This window comes from Mytilus californianus, unplaced genomic scaffold (genome assembly GCF_021869535.1).
Source record: "Mytilus californianus isolate M0D057914Y unplaced genomic scaffold, xbMytCali1.0.p SCAF_1, whole genome shotgun sequence".
In the NCBI taxonomy this organism is placed as follows: Eukaryota; Metazoa; Mollusca; class Bivalvia; order Mytilida; family Mytilidae; genus Mytilus; species Mytilus californianus.
This window is the reverse complement of record NW_026262581.1, coordinates 89,986,850-90,006,709: the sequence shown is the minus strand read 5'-3', so window position 1 is coordinate 90,006,709 and position 19,860 is coordinate 89,986,850. Positions and strand designations below refer to the sequence as shown.

Genomic DNA, 19,860 nt, shown 5'->3' with positions numbered 1-19,860 from the left:
TTTTAAATGCCCATTTAATTAGGTGTGTGAATTTTTTCTTAATAAGATTATGAGACAAAGTGTAGGGTATAGGGTAGAAAAATCAAAACTTTGAACAGATTCGAAATCACCAATATAAGCATGCAATTTATCAAGTACTTCCAACGAATTTTTGACACTCCAAAAGTAATTAATTCCACTATTTTCAAAGGCCAGACTGTGTCTTGCTGAGATTCGACAGTGGGTTGTGCCAAGATTGTGTCTTACTGATATTCTACTGTAAGATTTTGACAGTAAGTTGTGCTAAGGCTGTGTGATTCGGACATTTAGCTGGGATTAAGCTGTGTCTTGCTGAGATTTTGCTGTAAGTTTAAGATAGTTGTGCTAAGGCTGTGTATTGCTGAGATTCAGACAGTAAGTTGTGCTAAGGTTGTGTCTTAAGATTCTACCGTAAGTTGTGCTTAGTCTGTGGCTTGCTGAGATGCTACTGTAAGATTTTGACAATAAGTTGTGCTAAAGCTGTGTCTTACTGAGATTCGGACATTTAGCTGGGATTTGGCTGTGTCTTGCTGAGATTTTGCTGTAAGTTTAAGATAGTTCTGCTAAGGCTGTGTATTACTGAGATTCGGACAGTAAGTTGTGCTAAGGTTGTGTCTTAAGATTCTACCGTAAGTTGTGCTTAGTCTGTGGCTTGCTGAGATGCTACTGTAATTTTCAAACAATATGCACTTGACAAAGGATGCATAAATACATTTTCTCCAATATACAGACTTGTCAGTATAATTTGTGATGTAGCTCTTTTCCGTCTTTTTAAACCAGTAAGATCGGAACCTTTACATGAGGAAAGAGGAAATTCCTTCCTGTTTACTTTACTGATAGAGGAATTGATGCAATCAACATCAGCAACGTTCTTCATCACAAGGAGGTAACATCTAAAATTAGTATTTATTTTCAAAATCAGTCTGTTCCTATTGTATCCTACAGTTACACCAAAACCATTGCACCCAAAAACTTAACTATAAACAAGCATTACAGGACCTTGATTTAAAACAATACCTAAAAAACCCTCTGACATGTGACTGTTCCCACTCGCCTTACAATTACGGCCCCTCTGGCCATGTTATTACTGGGGATCTAAACATAATTCACAATGAAAATCTCCGAAAGGTGATTTCTCATGGTCCTAAGTTTAGAGAACCCCAACACATCAATTGGAACCATATCTTCAAAATAATTATGGATTCCATTGAGGACTACGCCAGAGCATGGGCTAAACGAGAAGAAGTTCAACTAGACACTTTGTCAGAATGGGTCAAAACAATCTGTTTACTCGCGTAGTGGTATTAACCATTTGTGGATTCTTAAAAACTCTAAAGAACTTCTGGATAATTTTAAATCTCGGTCTTTTTCTGCTGGAAATTAGTTCTATCAAAACTTTTGATTTTTCAACATTGTATACCACCATTCCCCATTGAAAAACCGTCTAAATGAAATAATCCACAATGCTTTTCATCATAAAAATGGTAGCATACGCTATAATAAATTTATTACTTTGGGATACCATAAGGCATATTTTGTTAATAGTGAACAAAAGGGTAAAATATGCTACACAGAGGGACAAGTGATTAGTATGCTGGAAATTCATATTGACAACATATTTGTTGAATTTGGAGGTAGACTTTTTCAACAAATTGTCGGCATTCCTATGGGAACGAAGTGTGCGCCTCTCCTTGCCGACCTCTTCTTATTTTCATATGAATTGGAGTTCCTTCAGACACTTGTCAAAAACAAGAAGATCAAAGAAGCCAGATTATTTAATTTCACTTTCAGATATATTGATGATGTTCTTTCCATTAACAATCCGAACTTCTCTGATTGGGTTCCATTAATATATCCACCAGAACTAGAAATTAAAGAAACAACAGACACGACTTCCTCCGCCTCATTTTTAGACTTATACCTCGAACTTGACATACACAGTCATCTCAGTACCAGAATCTATGACAAACGAGACGATTTTAATTTTGAAATTATCAATTTCCCCCACCTTAGTAGAAATATACCAACTTCACCTGCACATGGGATATACATTTCCCAACTTATTCGGTATTCAAGAGCTTGCAGCTCCTACTCAGACTTTGTAAAACGTCACCAGTGTCTGAGCAGAAAGTTGATGAACCAGGGGTATGTCAAAGAACGTCTCGTCCTTTTTCTAAAAAAGTTCATCGGAAGGTACCAAGAACTTGTTGATAAATATTCCGTATCAACTTCACAAATAATACACGATGGTCTTGAAATATAGATTTTGCGTACTGACGTTGTTTATCATCTTAATAACGTGTTATAGTATTCTTTTATTTATCTTTATTAATATTACTTTTACTGTTAAGTCTGTTTTTTGAGATATCCATTTGACGCGACTCTGTGCTTATGTATCCCGTCATACTTTGAACGACAAAATTATTTTATTTATCAATATTACTTTTACTGTTGAGTCTGTTTTTTGTTATTTACATTTGACGTGACTCTGTACTTATGTATATCGTCATACTTTATACCACACAATTATTTTATTTTACTTATTTATATTACTTTTACTGTTAAGTCTGTTTTTGTTATATCCATTTTACGTGACTCTGTATTTATGTATCCTGTCATATGTTGTTGTTGTTGTGCTGGTAAATTCCTCCGTTGACTTCGGAGCACCCTGTCGTAAACAGTCATACTTTGAACGACAAAATTATTTTATGTCTATACCTGTGCGAATTTCAAACGCGCGATTTTACGCCAGTACTTAAAACCTTCCATCCTTTATGGGTGGATTTTACATAGATAAATAAAATCGTATAATATAAGCAAAATGAGGATGTTAAATTTGATGTATGCCTTTTTGTGCTTCTTCGTTACATTTGTTTGTTTTATAGTGATAAGATGATAACACAATGTTGACTGCTGTACCCCTATTTTTGACATTTTTACCTATTGTGTCTGTTTGTTTTGTTCACGCATCGTTGTCAATATAATGGAATTTGATGCGACTGTCATACAAGTGAGAGGTTTAGCTAGCTATGAAAGACAAACGAGATGATTTCAGCTTCCCAATTGTGAATTTTCATTTTTAAACCAAGAGTTCCAAATGGTGAAGTTGAAATCATCACTTTGTAAATTTTACGGACGCCATCACGAGTTGGTTGACCGTTATGGAATATCCGTTTCACAGATGATATCGGATATGTTCCTTATGTCGTAACTACAATCCCGTTCCCTTTTCACGAATGTGACCTACCGAATTAGACTATTTACCCCTATTTGTGACATTCTTACCTATTGTTTTTGTTCACACATCGTTGTCAATATAATGGAATTTGATGCGAATGTCATACGAGTGAGAGGTTTAGCTAGCTTTAAAACCAGGTTCAATCCACCATTTTCTACATAAGAAAATGCCTGTACCAAGTCAGGAATATGACAGTTGTTATCCATTCGTTTGATGTGTTTGTTTTTTTTTTTATTTTGCCATTTGATTGGGGACTTTCCTTTTTGAATTTTCCTCGGAGTTCAGTATTTTTGTGATTTTACTTTTTAAAACCTTTATTAAATTCTTTCAAAGATACAAAGATTTGGTTTGGAAGTTGTAAAATAGTTGTACTGAGCTTGAGGTGTGCTACCCTAAAAATGTGCAGTAACAAGTTGTGCGTTGGTGGCTGATTAGAATGGGGACAAGGGTTCAAAAATGTACCCACAAAAAAGAAAGGAAAAAAAGAGAAAAAAAGACGAATATACATTGGCCTGTTTAATTGTTATTCGATTATTCTTTGTGTCGTGGAGTTGTCTATCGGACTTTGATTGTACCTTGGTAAATTCCCCCTTTTTGTCACAGGGTTTAAAGACATCTTTTCAGATGTTTTTAACAAAATGTTAAGGGAAAGTTAGTGTCCAGTTTTAGGTCTACCAAACGGTGTACCATTTAATTTTGTAGTCTCCTTTGGAAATTCAATAGTGTCTTTTGGCTTACATTTTGATTAAATGTTTGTTTATTTCTAATTATGGCATGTCCACTCAACACCAGCCCGACAACACCATTAATAATCAAATATGAAACATTATTAATGCTAATGTCAGGTTAGGCAACCATGCCGTTGGTAGGCAATCTTCCTCGGTTTCTTTCGTAGGTGCTCCAGATATAGGTGGAATCTATGGCGGGAAAAAAATCTGACCTATTTTTAAATGAAAGTGAAAGTAGCACGTGGTTGGTGGAATAAACTAATGGTAAATTTAGAAACACGTCCACTTTATTTTATTTATGACCATATTTCATTTAAAAATGATAACCCAAAGTATATAACTATATATTTTAGATTTGGAAACGGTCTACTTAGACGAGATAGTCAAAATAATTATGACGTCTTGAAAGGCTAAATTATTTTTTTGTTGTGACGCCTAAGGCGTCAAAGCAAAACAATAAAATAGCCTTTCAAGACGTCATAATTATTTTGACTATAGGCGAGAGTGCTATTGCACAATAATGAGTGACAGTTGTCGCAATCTCAAAACACTCTGAATTTTTTAATTTCTTGATTGCCTGTATAAATTTTTCGTTCTAAAACGTTCATCACTAGCCTGTGACTAGGATTTGTTTGTGTGCAGCCAAACTAATCAATGAGTGTTAGGTTTTTCAAGAAGAAATTTAAACTTCACATTGAATGAACTCATCTACAGAGAACAATAAAACTGTTTCAATGCTAAAAAGTGCTTCAGCTTGTAAAAAATATCCTCTTTACAGTTCACATTTTTATCTTGCATGTTAAAAGTTCTTAGCACAACAATTAATTAAGTAATTGAAAAGTAATAAATTACATTGACAATGTAATTGTATTGTAATTGATTACATTTAAAATTCAATTTAAATTAAATGTAATTAATTACATTTTAATATTAATGTAATTGTAATTTGATAATTACATTTATTGGGAAAGAAACTTTTCCACAGAATCACTTTCTCTTTGTTTTAAGGTATTAAAACTTTTGTCAGTTAACTTGTCCCATTGAATAAATATAATAGCTATTGTTCTCTGTGAAGTTTATTCACTGGGACCTTTAAATTTCTTCTAAGAGAAATCCATAACTCATTGATTAATTTATCTAAAGAAAACATTATCTTCTAAGTAAATGAAAATACATGTATCAACTCACAAAACCAGGCTGCATGTGATGTTGTATTTATTCAATATCAATAATATAGTTTCAATCTGTTCAATATAAACACTGATTCAAACTGTAAAAGTTGGTTTATGACAAAATTTTCAACATTGTTCCTATTGAAATTTGTGTTTGTGTGTTTGACAAATAAAAACTGGAAAATGGAGATATTTAAATTAAGGCCTTCTTAAATGTATTCAACGATTAAACAAATACCCCCAAAAAAGCCAAATTTCAATTAAAAACAATGCTAAAAATTTTGTAAACTTTTAATGATTAAATCAGTGCTTTTATTGAACAGATTGAAAATAGTATATTAATGATATTGAATAAATACAACATCACGTCCATTTTTTTTTATAGTAGAGACATGTATTTTCATCTACTTCATGTACTTAGAAGAAATATTTTTTTCTTCAGGTAAATTAATCAATGAGTGATGGATTTCTCTTAGAAGAAATTGCTATAAAGGTTTCAGTGAATAAACTACACAGAGAACAATAGCTATTGTATTTATTCAATGACAAAAGTTTAAATACCTTGTCGACAAAGAGAAGGTGATTCTGTTGAAAAGTTTCATTTCTTTCGCAATAAAGATTAATGTAAATAGCAATGCATTTGAATACTTTGGCATATAATTGACCCAAGGTCTGGCCAGCTACACACCAACTGATTCTGGGGAAAGTCCCCCCTTTCAAAATCCTGATCCACATCTGGGTTTTATTTTATTCACAATATTTAATTTAAGCTTCAATTCTCAATATTCACTTTTAAAACTTACAAACTAATTTAGACTAAATTTTGTCCAGGACAAGTTGACATGTATTTGAAGTATATAATGCATTCAAGGATCTACTAAACTCTTCTTACGTTTTGAGTATATCATCCTTTTCAGATTTTCCAAATTCTATTACATAAAAAGATATTCTCAAGAAGTGATGACATATCCCATTTATTTATTATCATGTTTATTGTTGTGTTACTTTTGTTTGGTATAAAGGCATCTTTTGAAAAGAAGTAGAAATTAAAACAATTGAAACAAAATTGGTTCCAGTTCAAATGATATTGAAATTTGTATGATGTATTTATATTTACAGAGATTCAGTATAACACATATTGTAAGACATTACACAAGTCAAATTATGGATAGTGTTATGATGCCTAAGGCTGCTGCTAAGTTTATTGCAGATAACAGCAGAGATGTTACGATAAATAAAGAAGGTGTTAGTGATCTAGCCAAAGTTGTAAGTGTTTTCTTGTCCTTTGTATAATATTACCTATAAAAGAGAGGCAACAAATACTAAAGGGACATTCAAACTCATAAGTCACAAAGTAAACTGACAACGCCATGGATAAAACAGAAAAAGACAAACAAACAAACAACAGCACACAAAACACAACATAGAAAACTGAAGACCAGGTAACATGAACCCCACCAAAAACTGGGGATGATCTCAGGTGCTCTTGAAGGGTAAGCAGATCCTGCTCCACATGAGTCACTTGTCGTGTTTCTCATGTTAGTACAAACCTGGTCATAAGTCGTAATTCGGTAGGTCACATTCAGGGAAAAGGAGATGGGATTGTAGTTACAACATTTGGAACATATCCACTATCATCTATGAAATGGATATTCCATAACGGTCAACCAACTCGTGATGGCGTCCATAAAATTTACGAAGGAATTGCTTTATCAATTTGTGTGAATGGTCTTTATTAGACAAACAATAATTCATCAGATGCTGCAGAGTAGTTTAGAGATGAGTATTTTTATATCAAGGTGATGAAAAGTGGATGTATATATTTGTGAAACATTTTTTACCTTTCGCAACAACTGAAACACCTGAAATGAATATCTATTTCAATACACAAATCTTTTTTTTTTTCATTTTCATGATTTTCTTGTCAATTAAATACCCTATCAGATTTCTCCTAAAGAACATGTAAATAAAAAGTTGTAAAGTTTTCACCTGGAAGCCTTGATTTTGTGATCTTTAATCTTTTTGTTTTATAATATACAGATGTACAAATGTGTTAAAGACGATACATACAATATAAAATCATGGAAGACTGCACATGAATTGAACCCATCAGAGATGACAAAAGATACTGTTGATTGGTATGCCACTAAAGAATAATTTACAGTAATATAGGATATATAAGTATGATGTCATGTGCATTTATCTGACTGCAACTCCTTCTACAGTCATAACAGTTGAGGTAGAGTTTAGGTAGAATATGAATAAAAGAAGTATATTTTTATCTTGGAGAATGTGTATACTGAAAGTCTTCACATCTTCACTGTTTGTATGAACATTCTGTTGAATTAGCATTCTAGCTATAAAATACATGAAGTGTTGAGTGGACAAACAGTGCATTATATTCAAAATTGAACAAAGATTGGTAGAATTAAAAATTAAACTATCTGTCATTTTCTGACAATTCAAAATCCATTATGCATTTTGTTAGAAAATTTGTTTTTAAGTAAAAAAAGTAAAGGATATTCCTATTATCTGCATTTGTGGAAAGTGACATTTTTTTCATTTGTAAAAAAGAACTGCTTTAATACCCTTTGATGCACTTAATGAATTCCCAGTTTTACGATTTTCAGAATATCAAAGCAAAATAAAGATAAATTATAAGGTCTTATTATTATGTGTTTGTAAATAATCTAGAATAAAGCTAATGTTCGTAAATTATTTCACATATTGTTATAATGATTTAACTTTATTGCAGGATATTTGTTGCAGACACATTGAATTTTTCCTTTTGGTCAGAAGATAATAATAAGAAATACATGGTGAGGTACAAAGGAAATGAATATACAGGATACTGGTCATGGATTGCTGCACTTAACAGAGCGTTAGATGTAGGAACATTTATCTCAGATTTTAGAATTGTATTGAATTTATTTAAAACAAGTTGAATAACATTTTTAAAGAAACTATGAACTGCATGACTAAAAAAATTCAGGTTAGAGAAGGTATATGTCTATGTGTTTGTCACCCGGCCCCTGTAATTAACAAAATAAAAAAACATTACAAATTTATCGGATAACATCCTGCAGATGTTGACATTAGACTGTTATATATACATATATTTTGTTTTTGAACTTGCATTTTTTTTTTTTGCTTCAGTGTGTCAAACTTCTTTCATCAAATGAAAAACTGTCAAAAACTTCCAAAAATAGCTTTGAATGTTCAGTTAGAAGTTAACAACTATAGGTCACTGTACTGCCTTCAACAATGAGCAAAATCCATACTGCATAGTGATCTGTTTTTTTTTGTAACCCGCATACTTGGTGTCTGTCCGTCCGTCCGGTCTTGTTAGCGCTCTCATGTGTACAATTTTTGCCAGATTTTTATGAAACTTATATCATTTATATTAGCAATATCTTGGACAAGTTCAAAAATCAGTGCTGATCAATTATTTTTAAAAGAGTTATACCCCTTGGAAACATTAATTTTATGGAAAATTGCATCCTTAGCGCTCTCATGTGTACAGTTCTTGCCTGAATTTTATGAAACTTATATCATAAATTTATATCAGCAATGTCTTGCAGGGCCGTAAATTACATAGAGGCATGTAGGCAGTTGCCTCCTATTGCGGACTGACAAAAAAAAAAGAAAAAATGAAGAAAAAAATACTGAAAAGAAAAAATTGTTAAAATCAAGCATTATTTTAATAGCACTGGTTGTTACTTTTACGTCTATTAATGAGATTGGGTCAAAATGTACAATAGAGCAAGCAATCAAACACACGCACTTCTACCCAAATATAAAACAAATACTTTTGCTTCTGTTAGTCCTGCTGTTGTGAGAGATCGTTTTCTGCGCTACGACGCCTTAAAACATGGAACAGGTTACCAATGACGGAAAGCAGATTACGTGGTCTGGGTATGCTACACATAGAAGTGACAATGTTGGCAATATCGAATGCATAGAAGTGCTAAAGAGATGGGAATCGTTCGGGCACAGAAAAATTCCCTTAGCATTTGACAAAGCTTAACCGAATAAAATTTTCAGTGTAAACAAAAAGTGTTACGTTATAATAATTTGAATTTGATAATTAAATGTTATAGTTATTAATTATGCATTTTCATTTTAAGGTTTGAAAATTGTGTCTCTGAAAAGAAGTCAAAATAGCTCAATTAGTACAGCCAAAAAAGCATGATAAACCACAAAAAAAAAAGCTCAACTTTAGGGGGCCTTTCATTTTAAGTTCGCAAATTGTTTCCCTAAAACTAAGTAGAAATAGCTTGTGAAGAGTCATAAAGCAGGATGAAGCGTAAAAAATCTTACTTTACAGGCACACGTAATCTAACTCTGGTTTATAACTATTTTCATTAAATTCCAGGCGTTTATTTATTGAAATATAAAAAAATTTAACAAGTGGTGAATTCTGAGGAGATACATTGCATACAGGGAAAAGGCCCGAAAAAATATCATTTTCTGCTTAAAATGGGTAAAAAAAAACTCAACTGCCTCCCCTTACAAGACATGCAATTTACGGCCCTGTCTTGGACAAAATTCAGAAGTCAGTGCAGATCAATTATTTTTAAAAAAGTCATGCCACTTGGAAACATTAATTATATTGAAATTGCATCGTACAATTCTTGCCAGAATTTTATGAAACTTAAATCATAGGTTTATATTAGCAATGTCTTGGACGAATTTGAAAATCAGTGCCAATCAATAATTTTTAAAAGAGTTATGCCCCTTGGAAACATTAATTATATGGAAAATTGCCTTATGAGCACTCTAATGTGTACAATTCTTGCCAGATTTTTATGAAATTTATATTATAGGTTTATATCATCAATGTACTTGAAGAGTTCAAAAATCAGTGCAGATCAATTATTTTTCAAAGAGTGGTTATGCCCCTTGGAAATATTGATTATATGGAAAATTGCAATGTTAGCACTCTCATGTGTACAATTCTTGCCTGATTTTAATGAAATTTATATTATAGGTTTATATCATCAATGTCTTAGACAAATTTGAAAATTGGTGCTGATCAATTATTTTAAAAATAGTTATGTCCCTTGGAAATATAGATTATATGGAAAATTGCATTGTTAGTGCTCTCATGTGTACAATTCTTGCCAGAATTTATGAAACTTATATCATAGGTTTATATCAGCAATGTCTTGGACAGAATTCAAAAATCAGTGCTGATCAAATATTTTTAAAAGAGTTATGACCTTGGAAAAATTAATTATAACGAAAATCACATTGCATTTGCTCTGAAGCCTTCATTTCTCTAAGATATTTATAAATTGTTTTAAAGAATGAATATTGTCCTTGGATAGATAAAATATGTGCAACGCAGGGGACATGGAAATCTGTTCTTTTATTTTAAATTATAATATCTAAAATCTTTGAATTGAAAAGCATTAAAAGTAACTCATATTAAAATCATATATTTTTTACAGAATGGAATCAAACTAACAGATCCAAAGTTTTATGCTAAAATTACCAAAGAAGATTTGGTAAAAATCCTGAAATCAGATTCTGACTTTGAAATACCTCTATTGGAAGAAAGAGCACAGGTTTTACAGGAAGCTGGCAAAAAGCTTGTAGAGGTATTTTCAAAAATAACATTACATTCAGATTAAAAAATATGGGTACATTCCACAGTATGTAGTCTTTAAGACTGAGTGTAGTTTATTTTATATTAGATTAGACAGCAGCAAAAATGGCAGGCATGAGACTTGATATTCAGTTTGATATTGACTAGTTGTATCAGGGTCTATCTTTTTTACTAGTTTCTTTCTCTAGAAAATAATCCAATTTATAGAAATCTGAATTTATAGATTACAAAATAAAAAGAACCTATCCAATTCTCTTCAAAGAATAAACTTTTATTCTTAAATCCTAAAGAAATTGTTTCAATTATATTTCAGATGAACTTGCAGGAATCTAAGGAGAAATACAGGAATGTTTTTACAATTCTTCTCCATTTAGTTTTTTTTTAAATTTATCTACCTTTTTTAAAATTTCATAATCAACATGTATAAGACAAACTGGTAGACATGGATAAAATATAGAACAAAAATACACTATCATGATATAGGTTGTTTTTGTAAGCTGTATTCATGATGTGTTATTTGAAAAAAATTACCTGAGATGTTTTGTTATTTACACCAAAATGTCATTAAATGTAATTGGATATCCTGCATTTATTATGTTTTACAATAACATAAGGTTAAATTCCTGTAAGATCCCCTCCTAAATTATTGAAATGTGACATTTTGAAATAACCATAATATCTTAATTAGATACACCCATTCAGGCTGATTTCCTCATGGATGTATCTAATACTAGCTATATATATATATTTTACATTTTACTTTATTTGTGTGTTTGAAAATTTTGTTTTATTTTGGCTGTGATGGTTCTTATTACCACAAGGTTAACTACTTCCAATTCTGTTTGTGTTGGGGGGGGGGGGAGGGGGCACTTTAATTCTTTTTTGGTTCGGATAAGCAGCCGCGACATCCAGTACCCTACTCTTTTAATTTATTTTGAATTTAAAAAAAAAACATACCCCATCATATATTTTCGATGTGGGAGTTGGAACTTTACTTTCTTAATAATTTTCTTAATTTATCAACAGAATGATACACTGACTTATAGAGCTGATGTAACCATACTATAAGAACATTTTCCTAAACAAAATTAGGTTCATGGTGATGATTCCTTTCATTTACTTATCTATGTGTACTTGTAACAGTAGACTTGGGTAGCCTTAAAATCTATTTAACTAGAGAAAAGCTACCAAACATAATAAGACATGTTGGTTTCCTAAGATTTTTTGGTGAAGTAAGTAAATGCTAATGCAAATTATAATTTATGATTGTGATGACTTTTCTAGCTGTAATGTATTCAAATTTGTTAATGTTCCACAAATGATGATAACAAGTATGTACATACAATAATCATGATAATAAAATACTGTTTCAGAAATATGATGGAAGTTTTGTGAATTGTATTGAGAAATGTGAGAAAAGTGCAGAATCACTTCTCAAATTAGTAGTTGAAGAATTTCCCTCATACAGAGATGTAGCAGAATATAATGGGAAAACAGGTTTGTAATTAGTTATTTATGAATAGAACTATTATGAAGTTTTAAAGTTGTTTCTTGAATGCATGTTACTTCTTTGGTGGTGCAAAAAGTTGTCTATCTGAACAAGAGCAAAGGGAAGTAATTATGCATAATCTAGATTATTTTGTGACTGCTACTTAGACGTATGTTTGTAGCAAAAATGTTAAAACAGTGTTACTAATCCCAACATTTGCAAGATACTAGGATATTGCAAGTAAAATAAAAGCATACTTTCCATTCACTCCACCTTTGAGATATTTTTTACTTCATTTAGATTACTAATTGTTGACATGATGAAGTATCCAAGTCTTTTCACTACCACATACTTTTGGAAATTGTATACATGCAGCCCCAATGAATTATTTATGTTTAATTCTTTTTTACTGTTTTACAAACAGTTTTGCCATTGAACAACTAAGAAGGTCGTCTGTATTAACTATCATAGCACACTTTAAAGATATCTTTTCAATTAAATTCTGCAATAAAATTAAGTTTTATTGACTGAAACATTTTTGTATCACACTTGAAGGAAAATATCATTGTTTTTTCTTTTTGTCATAGTTGGCATATACAAAAGAGTACAGATTTTGATAGCAGACATATGGGCTTGTTTTGAAGGAAAAAGTTATGGAGAATTCCATGACATTAATTTTATTACCATGTTTGCAGATTACAGGTATGAACATCATGAATGAATTGAGAAGTAAATTAAATCCAAAATGTGTCTTAAATAAAGGAATGTGTTTTAATCAAACTATTTTAAGGGAATCAAGTATTAAAATTAGAAAAATGAGTACATAGGAAACTAAGTAGCTTTTTGTGAGTGCCTTCTATATGTCATGCTATCCTGTCTTTAAACTCTGATTTGTTTGGCCCCATTACAAAGTGGCAGAAGAATATAGTTTTACCTCTGTCCATTCACGGATGCCTGGATTTGTTTTTTGTCATGCCTTGGACGGACTATAATTCTGTGCTACCATATATTAAAGTGACATTTTTGTTTGAGATTTATAACTCACTGTGATTTTCATACTGAATACATAATTTGTTCTAACGGATTACTTTTTTGCAAAGGTATGGACGTTCATGTCTTACTGGCTTATAAAGTTCTTTAATGCTTATATTTTGTTCATTATTTATTCAGTTGTGTTGATTAATCAAATGAATCAAATAAAATTGAGTTATTTGAAACAATAATTAGGTAAAAAATATTGTTAAACTTTGCTTCATTATGACTTCAGTGTATTGTAAAAAATAATGATAAATTAGAAAATAGATCCACAGTTAAAACTTGTTTTTAATCTAATTATTTGTACAAACAGACAAATATGGAGTCAGAGAGATGTGGGGTACATCAACAGCCCATTACACAGTAAAGCCTAAAGAGAATTTTATACTGACCTTATATCAATAGGATTTATTATCAAAACAAGCAATTCCAACAACAAATTTTTTTTTTACTTTCATAAACAGAAAAAAGTGTTTCTAAGAGGCCATTATTAATACCAAGGGCATGTTACAGGGCCAATATGAAAAAGTCCATATATTGATACTTTTATTAACCAACTAAGGCAACTTTATTCAAGAACAGTCTTCGAGTCTCGGATCCAAATACAGCTAACCACGAATCTATAACAGGACCAATACAAAAAAAGCCAGTTCATAACACTTTTATTACCGTAAATGGTTTTAATTCTTCGATTAAACAAAGAGTAAGAATCTTACCGTGAAGAAGATACAGGAATAATTTCATAGCTGAACTTGCCTTTTCGCATTCACGATGGATTTTTGGTCAACATTGTCAGATGTAATTTCTGATTTCTCATCCAAGTACTTTATTTTATGCTATTACAATTCATTTCATCTAGCAAATATAAAGTAGCTGGGAAGAATAAATCAGACAGTTTAACTATTCTTACTCTGAGTAGTCTGCGTTCTGATAATTGATCAACGGAAATGAAATTTTGATAATAATCGAAGGTCGTACTCGAAAAAGGCTGTGTAATATTTCCGTTTCAAGTCGTTACAAAACACTGAACATCATTTAAACTTTTTTTTATGATATTGAGTTAAAAAAAAATTTTAAAAGTTGTCACTTATTTGAAGAAATAAACGACATTTTGATTTAATCGATGTCCCGTTTCATCTGTTCATAATGCATGGCTGTGATTTCGTAATGCACGGGTGTGATTTCGTAATGCATGACTGAGATTTCGTAATGCATGGCTGTAGCAATTTCTCCGTTCATAATGACCAGTTGTCGAAATTTTCCTTTTATAAAGCATGGGCATTTCTATACATATTGTAGTAAGTTGGTTAATAATTTGTTTTTTATGCCCCACCTACGATAGTAGAGGGGCATTATGTTTTTTGGTCTGTGTGTTCGTTCGTCCAATCGTTTTTTCGTCCGTCTGTCCCGCTTCGGGTTAAAGTTTTTCGTCAAGGTAGTTTTTGATGAAGTTGAAGTCCAATCAACTTGAAACTTAGTACACATGTTCCCTATGATATGATCTTTCTAATTGTAATGCTGAATTAGAGTTTTGACCCCAATTTCACAGTCCACTGAACATAAAAAATGATAGTGCGAGTCCAGCATCCGTGTACTATGGACACATTCTTGTTTTAATATAAATTAAGTTATAAGATTATTTTTAGACTAATGCATTGTTTTCTATTGAACACTTTTAGGATTCCTCAAGCACTTGTGCAGTTTAAAGCCATGACTTATTCAGATAAATTGACTGAATTCTTAAACAAAGGTTAGTAGAAAAGTTTTTAGAACAATGTTTTGTACGTTGTACAATAGCAACAGAATACTTCAATCAAGTTTACTGAAACTTGTATGAAATATTTGATTTGATGGTGAAAGAAAGCATGCTTTTGATCTTGATTTATGGGACAGTTAACTGTCATATTTAATGTAATTTGTGTACGCCAAAGGATATCCTCATGCAAGTTTTTCTGCACGGTAATAATCAGACTTTCTGAATACCTTATACAGCATCCATTTTATGCATAGCTGATTATTTTCTAATCTAATTCTAAAAATATTGTGCAAAACCATAGAGGAAACACAAAGAACAATTTCACTTTCATTTTAGTTATTTGTTAACTTGTAAATTACCTTATTATAAGAGATTTTTGCAGCAGCACACTTATTGAAGCTAATTTTCTCCAGGTGTTAAGTTCTAAACATAAAATCTTGGTCGTACAAAAATTACCATCTTAAAGTTAATAAAGAGGTGAATTTCTTTCATAAATTATTCTCCTATCCCGCAATTGTTTGATATTTCAGATCAGATGATGAAGACTGGTGACAAATATGAAGTAGAAATCAGAGGATGCAGTATACAGGCTGTTGAGGTATGACATATTCCCTCATTTCCCTCAGAAAAAAAATTGCAGTACTTTCCCAAAACTTTATTTTCTGAAGCCGAAATGTGAAACTAACTGCCTCTTCTCCTTATATAGTTTTTCATATATGATATTAAACACGACTTATTATACATGTACCACCTTTAAAGATTTTTATCAGAGTTATTTCCCATTTGCAGTGGCATTTCACAATACTTTTTTCTTTTTAAAATGAAGTCATATTTTTACAGGTCATTTTAATTGTATGTTGTCTGAAACCATTAGCGAAACAGATTTTACCACTGTATTAGCTCCTGAGATATGATATTTTAATTCAAGACAGTTGAATTTTAAATATCTTAGCAAACATCTTGTTATTAATTAATTTTAATTTCACTATCTGGAGAAGAGAAAAATTTAATCTATTTTAGATATTTGATGTTTTTTTTTAAAAAGATACATTCTTAAATATAATTTGTTTCATCCAGGATGTGACTGAAGAGACCAGAAAGTTACTATCAGCAGACAACAGTACAAAAGATGCTTTGATTAATGCTATTATTATTGACCACTATCTATGGGACTACAGAAGGGAGCATGCTGCAGATATTAAAGTACCATTCCACAAAATCAGATGCATATACTACTAATACCAAGAATTATTTGTAAAGTTTATACCGGTAACTTAGAACATCAGTAGTACCATGTTGACCTGTGTAACAATTGATAGTCCTTCCAAAATTATCTCTTTACCAACATCTTCTGTCAGTGATGTAATCTATGTTACTAATTTTGAAAGGAACATTGTGTTCAAATGTTACACTTGTATACATTAGCAGTTTAATCAGATTTTAGAAATGCTTTAGAGAATGATAGATAAAATCACAATCATAATTGTTAGGACTAGTAAATTCATTGTTGTTGGTTTTTTTAATTAGAATTTATTATGTTGATTGTTGACTTAAATCTAGGACCAATCGATAATACATTTGTCCTTGCTAAAGTTAGGTAGTTAGTCATTTTTTTTTTACATTTTACATCTGTTTACCTAGAATCACTTATTGCTTTCCTAACAATATATGTTTTATCTCATTGTTGAAGACACATGATGATCTGTACTATAGATAGGTGGATATTAACTTTCTCCTTCTTTGTAGAGGATAACTATCTTGTTTGCCATGATACCACAGCTTCCATTCCTCAAAAAAAAGTTCTTGGATATAAAGGAATCACTCTGTCAGCCCCTCTGCATGATTGTTCCTGTGGTGTCTTCTCAGAACTGTTAAAGGCATTGAGGGATATGACAGATGCCTAATGCCTGTAAGCAAGGTCAAAAACTTAGTTCAACTTTACCTATTCCTTATTAAAATATGCAAAGTTTTGATTGGCTAAAACTTTTATTACGAAAGATATTCAGGATACTTGTCATTGTTGTTGTTATCCATCAACAGGTTGTGTAACATCTTGATTTTGAATATTTATCTGAAAGATCAAAGGTTATACAGTTAGTTCAACTTTAACTATTCCCTATTCAAATATACAAAGTTATGATTGGCTAAAAACTTTAGTTACAAAGCATATTCAGGATACATGTCATTGTTAGTAACCATCAGTAGGTTGAATAACATATTGAGTTTGAATGTTTGTCTGCAAGGTCAAGGTCACAAACTTAGATCAGTTTTAAGTTTTCCATATTTAGACATGTATATAGTTTAATGATTGGCTAAAACTTTTGTTACAAAACATATTCAGCATACTTTATCATTGTTGTTGTTAACCATTAACAGGTTGTGTAACATCTTTATTTTGAATATTTTTCTGAAAGGTCAAGTTCATACAGTTAGTTTAACTTTACCTATTCCCTTTTCAAATATACATGGTTATGATTGGCTAAAAACTTTTGATAAAAAGCATATGTAGGATACTTCTCATTGTTGTTGTTAACCATCAATAGGTTGTGTAGCATATTGAGTTTTGATGTTTGTCTGCAAGGTCAAGGTCTCAAACTAAGTTCAACTTCACCTATTTCATAGTTAAATATACATAGCTATGATTGGCTTTAAACTTTTGTTACAAAGCATATGTAGGATACTTCTTTTTGTTGTTGTTAACCATCAATAGGTTGTGTAACATATTGAGCGTGATTTGTCTGCAAGGTCACGGTCACAAACTTAGTTCAACTTTACCTATTTCATATTCAAATATACATAGTTATGATTGGCTTGAAACTTTTGTTGCAAAGCATATGTAGGACACTTCTCATTGTTGTTGTGTAGCATATTGAGTTTGGATGTTTGTCTGCAAGGTCAAGGTCTCAAACTATGTTCAACTTCACCTATTTCATATTCAAATATACATAGTTATAATTTGACTTTAAACTTTTGTTACAAAGCATATGTAGGATACTTCTCATTGTTGTTGTTAACCATCAATAGGTTGTGTAACAGATTGGGTTTGGAAGCTTGTCAGCAAGGTCAAGGTCACAAAATTAGTTTTAAATTTTACATACACCATATCTAAATATATAAGTCAGGTCTAAGTTAGAATTTTTAAATGGCTGACATGATATTAATTATACTTGGGGTGATTGTTCCTGTTGTCTGCTATGAGATGGAATTTTTTTAAAACATCAAGTTTAAAAATAACAAATATTTATTTAAATGATAATGTGAAGAAGGGTACAGAAATTTGTTTCCATTGTATGAAATACCTCCAGTTTTTATTATATTAATTGTGTAAATCTTTGTATGTTTCTGTTATGTTACATTTTGGAAGAGGAATAAGTCATAAGAGATGATTTTATTTATCACAAACCTTCTAGTCATATAAAATTACCTCTGTAAAGAGAAATGAATTATATGATCATTATTTTCATTTAGATCACAATTTTTTTTTCTGTTAAAATTACTGCCACTTTGTTTTTGAGATATAAAGACAACATCTTCCTGTTTAGCGACCACAATCAACTGTCTGATCATTCTCCAGCTGTGTTGCGCATGAAGTCCAAAATAATAAATGAAGTATATAACAGTTCTGTGATAGTTAAAATCATATATACAGATGCTCTTTAAAAACAGTGATTTTTGAATGATGAAATAAGAAATTTACAAATTTTGTTGTAGTTTTTATATACCAATGTTTATTTGAAGTGATATTTAACAATATTCTTGTTTAGATAATATCATGACACTAATATTTTTTTTTTTGTATCTAATCATGGTTAACTACATTAGAGTTTTGAATAGCACTTTATATGTAAGGGCATTACCATTGTACCATTCAGTCAGGTCCTTCTGTTGTACATCTAGTGTTATTTATATATATATTTACTCATGTCAAAGCTGTATTTATTATAAACAGTAGTTTTGTTTAGGACGCTTGTTCATGACTATTTTATTCACATTAAACTTTATAGCAGTAGTAATTTTATATGAAGGACTTAACTTGGCACGATTTTATGACATCAGAAAATAAATATAAAGTCTTATTGATATATTTCACTTGATATAAAGCAGTCAACAATCAATCAGTTAAGAAATGATAATGGGGAAAGTTTGATTTAATTTCATTAGATGTTGGACGAGAACTAATGAATACAAATGACCAACCTCAGAGAACAACATACAGATTATTTGTTCTCAAATTAATGCAATCTCTTAACTATTTAGCCTCATTGTGCTTACAATTATTTTCTGTTATTGTGTTCAACAATAATCATGGACATGCTTCTAGTTTGAATGTCAATGTGCTTAAGATATTGCCCATAAATTCTCTAAAACCTTAAGAGAACAATTGAAACCATTCATGATAATTCAGGAGCTTGTCAAGAAATTGATATAGATGGCAACATCCTGCATTTGTCTAGGAAAATTTTACCATTCTAAACAAACAGTAAGTAGGATTCTATATTATGTTAAAAACTATGTATATCATAAAAGTCATTCCTTTGATGCTGTTCATAACTTGAAGGATACTTTGTTTTCAAAGTATTGTAACAGGGGCATATTTTAAATGAGTCAAATATATGACATTTGTTTGGAAATCAGTTATCTTGTTAAAAAATTTATATATATATATATAATTTTATAAAAATGTTAAACATTTACATACAACTGTAATTTTTTTTAATAAAACATTTTGGGCATTTCATATTGCTTTATATTTTCATATACCCTATTATATATATTGAATTCTTTATCTTGGTTGCTTGATTGGTCATTTCTT

The 19,860-nt window shown here is 31.0% G+C and overlaps 2 protein-coding genes across 2 annotated transcripts in view; both read left to right on the top strand.

The window, feature by feature from the left end:
* LOC127709723 (NF-kappa-B essential modulator-like) overlaps positions 1-19,860 on the top strand; it is a 238,806-nt gene that overhangs the window by 160,344 nt on the left and 58,602 nt on the right. The window lies entirely within an intron of this gene.
* Positions 6,281-19,785, top strand: LOC127710084 (queuosine salvage protein-like). The gene is made up of 9 exons (XM_052215833.1): positions 6,281-6,422; positions 7,197-7,294; positions 7,912-8,044; positions 10,610-10,759; positions 12,141-12,264; positions 12,844-12,958; positions 14,971-15,041; positions 15,578-15,645; positions 16,125-19,785. The coding sequence occupies exons 1-9, from the start codon at positions 6,321-6,323 to the stop codon at positions 16,284-16,286; spliced, it is 1,023 nt and encodes a 340-aa protein (XP_052071793.1). The 5' UTR covers positions 6,281-6,320; the 3' UTR covers positions 16,287-19,785.

What these genes read in the sequence shown, in the direction of transcription:
- LOC127710084 (XM_052215833.1), top strand. Translation starts at nt 6,321, where the DNA reads ATGGATAGTGTTATGATGCCTAAGGCTGCTGCTAAGTTTATTGCAGAT. An exon ending in TTAGTGATCTAGCCAAAGTT is followed by an intron (nt 6,423 to 7,196) that starts GTAAGTGTTTTC and finishes TATAATATACAG; the next exon opens with ATGTACAAATGTGTTAAAGA. An exon ending in ACCATGTTTGCAGATTACAG is followed by an intron (nt 12,959 to 14,970) that starts GTATGAACATCA and finishes GAACACTTTTAG; the next exon opens with GATTCCTCAAGCACTTGTGC.